The 9,148-nt window shown below is 27.8% G+C and overlaps 1 protein-coding gene across 2 annotated transcripts in view; it reads left to right on the top strand.

The window, feature by feature from the left end:
* Positions 1-9,148, top strand: part of LOC102681008 (methyltransferase-like protein 9) — a 52,288-nt gene that overhangs the window by 18,489 nt on the left and 24,651 nt on the right. For both annotated transcript variants that reach the window (XM_006624844.2, XM_031514738.1), the window contains exon 2: positions 1,668-1,879. In XM_006624844.2, the coding sequence (XP_006624907.1) occupies positions 1,668-1,879 (212 nt within the window). The remainder of the gene's footprint in view (positions 1-1,667; positions 1,880-9,148) is intronic.

Here is a 9,148-nt window from a genome sequence, read left to right as displayed (position 1 = left end):
AGGAAGGGAGGAAGGGAGAGATAGACAGAAAAAGGTAAGAGAGAAATATACGGAAGGGGGGAGACAAGGTGAGGGAGAGAAAGCAACAAGTGTCCCCCGTCGCGAGGCGCAAAAGCATTCCTAATTACGCCCCTGCCCTTGGAGCGAAACGAGACAAAAACCGCGTTGATTACATTTTCGTATAATTTCATCGGTCGGCGCCCGCCATTAAGAGCCACCACCGCGCGCAAATTAGATCGATTCCTTAATGCCCCGGCCCGCGTAATTGGTTCTCATTCTCGGAAGCTGACGGTGAAATCGGATATCTGTCGTGTAGTACCACGTTGAACCGCGCCGCTGCCAGCGTTGCTGTTGCTGATGGTGATAGTGGTGGTGGCGGTGGTGGTGGTTAGTGGTAGTCGGTGGTGGAGGACCGGTCAACGGTAATTGCTTCTCCGACTGTTTTGCGGTTCCGCACCGAAACCGTTCGCCGGAATATCGTTAATGTCGCGATACGCGGCTCCGATAATGAAGCGAGAAACACTTTTTGCCGGACACCTTGCGGGATGTTAATGAATCGGAAGGGGGCCGCGGCTCTTATTCCAATGCATTAACCCACCGCGAAATTTTGCGGAGGCCGCGGTCGCGGAACGTGATGCGTATCGTGATTGCCTGCGAAATTGAAAATATTTTCGCCCGATACGCAACCGAATCTCGGCCGATTCGAATTATGTATTTTGCCTCGGTGTGGACACGGTGCGAGCAAACGTGATTCGGGATTATAATATCCCGGAGCGACAATCACGTGACGACAATGTAGAGAGAATGTTTATGCGCTTGTACGATGTTTTGCAGGTTGAGATAAGACTTATAAATAAGCATGATGATATTTTGTTCGGTTGTATGGCGATATATCGAGAATTTTGCAAGAGGAGGAGGGGAAGGAAGAGGGAAAGGCAGGAATTTTATTATTATTTGCAGCAGCAACAACAACGATTTATAAAAGATCATTTGTACAATTGGTTGGTTCCGTTTACAAAGAATTTTTATGGGATAATTAACTTTAATTTGCTGAAATAATAAAAAAAAATGGTTTATTTTTTTGTTGTTAATAATAAGAATAATTAATTTAGTGTTATTGTATTAATAAAATAATAAACAAAAGAGGGACAAAAGTAGGTAATAATCTGCGTTTTCATTATATAGAACAATTCAAAATTTATAATAATTGATTAGAAATGGCGATTAAAATTTTTCAAAAAATAATTTTTTTGATAAGAAATCATCTTAACTTTTTTAAAGTTTATAATTTTGTAACTTCTGTTAGTATAAAACGATAAATTAGTTTCATCAGTTGGAATCAATAAAAGTATCAATAAATAATATAATAAATCTTCAAAAATATGGAAATCGACTTAGAATATTTAATTTTTTTTTAAAGATCATTTGTACAATTGTTGGTTCGGTTTATAAAGAATTTTTATGGGATAATTAGTTTTAATTTGCTGAAATAATTTTTAATTTTTAATTTTTTAAAAATTACGTATACGATAAACGAAAAGGAATCATAAAATTGACTATTAAAAAATTCCTTTGATCGATACATTATTAAAATTAATACAGACCTTTTAATAGTTAATAAATTATTATTACAAAAATATTTCATTTAATTCTTCTTTTTGTTACAGTGGTACAAAATAGACAGAACCAAGATCCGGGAAGATTTGCTCCGTTTATGGATTCCTCTTGGTGCAGGACTCCATCATGATCAACCTGATAAAACTGCCGAAATCTTCCTAATGAAATCCATTGAAAGATCGGATTCCTTACCATTGCAAGCCTGGCATTCTTTAGCAAGATCTGCTTTATCGTGGTTCATCAGCCGCACTTCTATAAATGGGTAAGTAATATAAATATTTATATATTATTTATATATTATTTATAAGTAACATAAATATTATATTATAATATTTTGATGCATGATAAATATTAATATTCAATTTTTATTACATATTATTATTCTTTTATTAATTATTTAATTCTTTTATTATTTATTTAACTTAAAAATAAAAAAATATTTTATTTAAATTAGTATAATATTAATTTTGAATTTGGAATATTAATGGAGAAATTGAGAAAATATAAAAAAGGATATAATTATAGTTAGCATAATTAATTTGTATTAATTTATATGTACATTTCAATTCTGACATAAATAAATATTAACATTATTAATGTTAACAATGTTAATAATAAATAAACATTAGCACTGTTATTATCAAATACATTATTGCCACTATTCTTAGAAAAAGAAATTATCTATTTCAAAATATTCAGTTTTATTATTATTAGTTATTATTTTCTTAATTGTTTTCAATTGTTTTTTAATTCTAAAAAATAATCCTCAAAAATCAAAAATCTATATAACCAAATGAATATTGTGCTATCTACAAAATATTCATTTGCAAATCAAATTAATTTAATCCATGTTCTAACACATTACTACATTAAATAAAAAGATATCCATTAAATATACTAAATGTCCCAAACTTTTGGATCAAACATTGATTTAAAACAACAGAAAATAAAAGGAATTTCATTAGAAATTCGAAATAAAATAAAATAGAGATATCGAATGATATTTATATTATATTCCATTTTTTCAATAATTTAATACCTAAGAATCGCAAATGATTCACAAACCACTGATAGTATATCTAGATTATCTGTGGATTAATTTAAACATAGATATATAAAAATTAATACGTTTCTCTGCATCAAAAAATTACTTTATTAAGCCCTAACACGAGAATCACGACAAAAAAAAAAAAAATATCTACAGATCCCGATCTCTCTCTTTAAATTATCTCTCTAACAATTACAAAAATTACACAATAAAAAAATATCAACCAAACTTGTATAAACTAAAATCTAGCATCAGCAAAGATAACTATCTGACATCTGTTAAAGATTAAAATTTATCTAACTCAAACGAATTTCTCCTCGCACAACCGGAAGGAATTGAAAAGGATCCATCTAAATATCCACAGATCCCGATCTCTACGAATCTCTCTACATCGTAGAGGCAAGGTCTCGGCCTTGCTAAGGCAGATCGTTTGCGAGGTGATGAAAGGAGGCTTTCCCTTCTCGCCGGTTAATTAATAACCACGCAGATACCATCTCCGCCTATCTAGCTGTCCGATGAGGCTCGACAACCTGGTGGCAAAGCCACCTCTCCAGGTTGTGCCGGGTCGGCTTGTGAGGTGGGTCCCTTCTCGGGCCATCAGACGAAGACAGAGCGGCGGGAAGAAGATCGAAAACCGACAGAGACAGCCAACTTCCAAAGGGGTACTCCCTGTTAGAGGGAGAGAGGAATGGTTATTGATGACCAGCTTTGTTTGCCCCCCGAACCGTTTATTAAAATCCAACGCGGGTGATTAACCTCTCTCCCGAGTTGTGCGTCGTCCTGCCAGCTACCAGGCGAAACACCTCTGCGTCCGTTACACCGTCCGTGTATATGGGATTGACCGGGGAACCGTTTATTAAAATCCAGCACGGTTATCCGCATGGCTACTAGGCGGGCCTCTCGCTTTATGAATTAGAATGATGCACAGATCTCTCTCTCTCTCTCTCTCTCTCTCTCTCTCTATCTTTATCTATCTATCTATCTATCTATCTATCTCTATCTCCTTTCTTTTTTTTTTCGATCTTCTGCTCTGGCCTCGCGCATGCTGGATTGAGCAATTAACGCATTGCGAATGACTCGGAAGACGGAACAGGATAAATTCTTCGGGCAAAATATAAATTTCTTTTTGCGAGGAAAATATTATTGAAAATATTATTATTGATCGTAAATGGAAGAACTATGTATCATGTTATTGCAGTGTTTGCGAATTGTGATCTTCAAAAGTCGTGAAGTTTTTTCTCGTGATTATTTATATATTTGCGGCACATCTTCGAAGATGTCGGTTAAGATTTATTTATTAAGTTGTGAAAAATTTAAGTTCGTGTTATGACGGAAGAATGACGGAGACGAAAGAGAGACGGAAATAAAAATATCATTTAGTTTCGTTTGATATTATTATTATATTAAATAGATAGGATTATGGAGATTTTTAGTTGTATTATTATTTATGATATTATTTATAAAAATTTGACTTTTATAATACAAGAAATGTAAATTGATTTCTGTGAAAAATTTTCAAAATTATATATTAATGTTAATAACATATTAAAATTATTAAAATATCAAGTGATTTAATAATTTCCAATTAAGGAATGTTAAATAGTTTTCGAAAAAAAATTCATAATGTCAAGTTTGAATTTAGGAAGAACATTATTTGTCAGGTGAAACAAGGGAAATAACTAACCAAATATAATATTCCACGTTCCAAATTGCATTGTCTTATTGGTTGGCCCTGTGCCGTATAATATCAAGATAACCTTCATTTATATACGAAAAATAGTAATTCGACGATATCAGATAATTTTGCTTATGTTCAACTTCTTAACTTTCATAATCTCGCATTTGAAGTTATTTTGAAAATGGAATTGTATTATTTCCTTTAAAATTTTTCACGTTCAATTATTACAAATCTGGTATAAACTATAGTAACATAACAATATTTAAATTTTTGAATTTTAATTTGTATTATGATTGATAATTATGTTTTATTTATTATTATTTATTTTTGTTTATTATTTGTTATTTAATATATTATTTATTATTTATTATTTGTAACAAAAGAAAAATCTATAAAAAGTATTTATTTATTGTTTGAAAAAATGAAAATTCAATTTAAGTTTAATTTAATTTAATTTAAGTTTAACAATTTTTTTCATTGAATTCATAAAATTACAAAATTTAATCATTTGATAATTATTAATTAAATTTATATGCATTTAATAAAAAAACTATAGAGAATAAAAATTCTCTTTAAATAAAAATTTATTTTGCAATGAAAAATTAATAATTTTACGAATCAAAATTATCGAAAATTAACAATATTAAATTATAAAAGAATTTACGTCTGACATATCTACTTTTATTCTCTTCTTCTCAAGACAATATTTTTTCTCAGAAGGAATCGGATCGATACACAGTACATAATATACAGGAACTTAATGCGATAATATTAGACACGAGTTTATTTTGTCGCGATCAATCATCGATAATTCGTATTTTACTCATTTCCAAAAAAAACACTATATAACATTTTTCAATTAAATTAAGCAAAATTATTATTGTTGAAATTTCAATATAAATAGTTGGATAATATTAAAATTCAATAAATACCAAATTGTTCACAAAAAATTTGTGTGTTGTGAACAATTTACAATAATGAATAATAAAAGAAGGATATGAATTTTATTTTAATTTCAATTATTATTTTAATTTTAAAATTGCATTTAATCTTTCCAATGAATACAGACTAAAATAATATTTGTTTCCATTGAAATATTTTATTTTTTCCTTTATTAAAATAATTTTTTTAAGAAATATGGAATATCGATAAGAAGTTTCTCATTATTATTTCAATAAAAATTTAAATATATATATATACATATACAAGATATATGGAATATTATTTTAATTCTGTTAAAATATGAATTTTTATAAATATTCGCAAATTTGCAATCAAATAATTTTTAAATAAATATACTAGCTATTATAATCATCTGGTCAGTATATTACTCGTTAAAATTGTCGTAAAAATGCTGAAAAATAATTATTGAATACATCAAATTATGGATTCTTTACTTACTTTCAATTTCAATTTTTGTAACTTTATTTTATTTTCTAAAATTCAAAATTTCATTCTAAAATTCAATTGAAAACATCAATTGTAATTGATATTTTAAAAAATGAAGACTTTCAGTTTCGAAATGTCTTCATCGATACAAAACTTACATATCTCTTCTTAAAAGAATCATTTTTAAATATCCTTGCTTTACTTCTTAAAAACATAACATAGAACAACTTTTATAAAAATAATTTTATCTTCTATAATATCTTCTATAATTTTATCTTCGTATAAATTGAATATTTAAATGATTTTATGATTTATGATTTATTATTTCATATTATATTTCATTACTATAATAATAAATAATAATAAATATTATAAATCCTATGACATAAAAAGTGAAAATTTTATGTCTTAAAAAAATAACTTAAACTAATTTTTATAATTTAATATAATTTTATAATGATTTCAAAACATAGATTAAATGATATTTCACAATTACAAATTTGTTATTTCGTTATTGGACATTAAATAAAAAGTATTAATACGAAGTGAAAAATAGTTAATTTCTTATATAAATAATTTTTATAAATATAGTTTCATTAAATCCAAAATTTTATTTGAAAAATTATTATTTATTATTGAAGTGAATCGTGGTCGAATCTTATGAAACAATTTAGATATCAAAATTGATTTGGATTTATAAAGTTACTTCATATAATGATAAATTAATGACGACGTTAATGACGATATGTTATCGCGGCTTAAATAACAATTAACAAGCATCGTCCTTCACCTTTTTATAAGAGAATAAATATTCATAAGAGAAAATTCTCTAAAAAAAAGACTCTAAACTAGGATTGAGAAGAACGATGGAGGAGTCACCTGGATGATGTTCACGTGACATTACAACGCAGTCCTGCTGAGAATATTAATTATGTTTCCCCCATGGGTGATCCTCTGTATATCTTGGTAGCTCCTAGCTTTGAAAGCCATACTCTTTTTTCGCTCGTCTCACAAATTAATCATAATTAGCGGTGAGATGTCCTCCATTCGTTATCAAGAGAGATACATGAGAAGAGGAGACTTCGTGCGAAGGAAAGGCAGAAATGGCGATGAAAAAAAAGAACTGATGGATATTAGTAAGGTTAAAACGGATTATGAGGATTATGAAGAGAGGAGAAAAAAGAGGAAAAGGAGAAACGAAAGAAATCAATTGATCGAAATATCTAATAACAATCTTATTTTCCTTTATATAAACATAATTATTAGGATTTTATAATATGATAGATATATAATTTATATTAAGTGACGTTTTTTAAAAAATCTTTAAAAATTTTCAGTAAAAAATAATAATACTTATGTTTTAATCTATAATTTGCTTCTTTATTTTAAAATTTCATTTTCTTTTTTTAATTAAAATACTATTTTTAATATTTTAAATTAATTTATTATATTAAATGTAATTTACAATTTCGCAAATTTAAATTTCTAATGAAAAATAAGAAATAATTTGATTAACTGGTATATAATATAATAAAAATGAATGTAATATATTAATATACATTTTCAAATTATTTCTATATCAATAAGACAAAGATATTAAAAATTAAGATTGCTTATCTTTCCTTTAAACATGAACACCTTTAACGAAATTACAAATGTTTATTTTCCCGAATTCTTCTCGATACTCCTCTACTGTTATCCAAAGAATCGTTTAATCGCGAATTATCCTATAAACCGTGGTAAACGAATACGAATAGTATCGAGGCCCACGAAGGTTATAAAAGCGAAACATTCAATTAGACCGTTCGTTCATTGCGAATCGTCGTTCATCCGCATTTCCCCTATTCGCGGAAGGTATCAAAAGTGGCAGTATAAACAGGTCGAAGGCATGCATCCACGGGAATCGCGAATGGAATACCTATATTAGAACTTGAAACTTGTAATAGAACGGGCTATAATTATTTTATGTTCTGCGGAATAAGTCTGCCCGTAACAACCGAATTTGCATCTGGATACAATCGAGGATCCATGGAAATAACAGAAACTCGATGATTGAAGAGGAACATTTCCGGCGGACAATTAGAAATAATGGGTGTTCGGCGTCGACGTACCAATCATTGTTAATTGACATCGGAGGAGCTGCGAAACGATTTGTTCGACGTGAGGCTCCAGTTGGATTCCCCTTGGTTCCTCGAAAATTGCGCACAATTTCGTTCGGGAAAATAAAATTAAGAGGGCGTTAAAGATTTAAAAAAATCCATGTCTGGATCTTCGTCCTCATAGAGCAGCGATATTCAATCTGCCGCCATAGAGACCCGTATTTTTATAAAAAAAAAAAAAAAAGCTGTTAAGTAAAAATAATAAAAACAAAATTAAAAAATGAAATTAAGAATAATTCATGAATAAAAAGAAATAATTATTTGATTGAAAAAACTCATTTTGAGTGATGTATATCATCCGCTATATATATAATTCATCGTCTGAAGATTAATATGAAGAAATAAATAAATAATGTATGATTATTTTTTTAATATATTTTTATTATATTTATTTAAGTGTTATAAATAAATAAGATTCTAAAAAGATTTTTCAAAGTAAAAAAATACAACGAAATTTTCTTCTCTCATATCATTGCATGCATAATCATTTATATATAACAACAATAGGGAAAATAATTACTTTATCATTTCTTTGAAACAAAAATAAAAAAAAATAATAATAAATCATCCTATGAATAATATTGTTTTAGAAGCTCAAATTTAGCTATAAAGGAAAAACATGGATTTTAAACAAATAATATTTAATTTTGATAAACAAGTAACTTATATAAATTAAAAGAAATTTTTTAATACTATACATAATTTCTGATTACACACATATATATAATAAATAATAACAATGATATATTTATTAATATGTAAAATTTTATTAAATTATTTACTCTTTCCTATTATTGCAACAATAAAACATATAATATGCAATATATTGAAATAAATCATTCAATTAAAAATATAATAAATAAAGAATAATTGAGAAGAGAGGAGTGAAAAATATTTTCTTGACTGTAACAAAGTGAAATAAGTTGGCCTAACAGATTTTAAAATTAGAACGCATTAACTAGTTTTTTCTGATAATTTTGGGCTTATATGAAATTTTACAATGAATATCTGCTAGAAAATAATCTAGGAAAAAGATTATTTAATTTCGTGCTCCATTTATCATCTTCTTATTTTTTTTCCATCTTTGTATACTTGACAGATTTTATAAATATCAGAAATCTTTTGAAGAAAATTGAAATAAATTAAAATATATAGTGGAAAGCTGAAATATTATACTTTGATAATTTTATTAAGAATAATTAAAAACTGCTTATTTAAAATTGACATATCATATCATATGTATTTGAAATATGTTTG

Source organism: Apis dorsata, unplaced genomic scaffold, assembly GCF_000469605.1.
Source record: "Apis dorsata unplaced genomic scaffold, Apis dorsata 1.3 scaffold_1161, whole genome shotgun sequence".
Classification (NCBI taxonomy): domain Eukaryota; kingdom Metazoa; phylum Arthropoda; class Insecta; order Hymenoptera; family Apidae; genus Apis; species Apis dorsata.
This window is presented reverse-complemented; position numbering and strand designations above follow the sequence as displayed.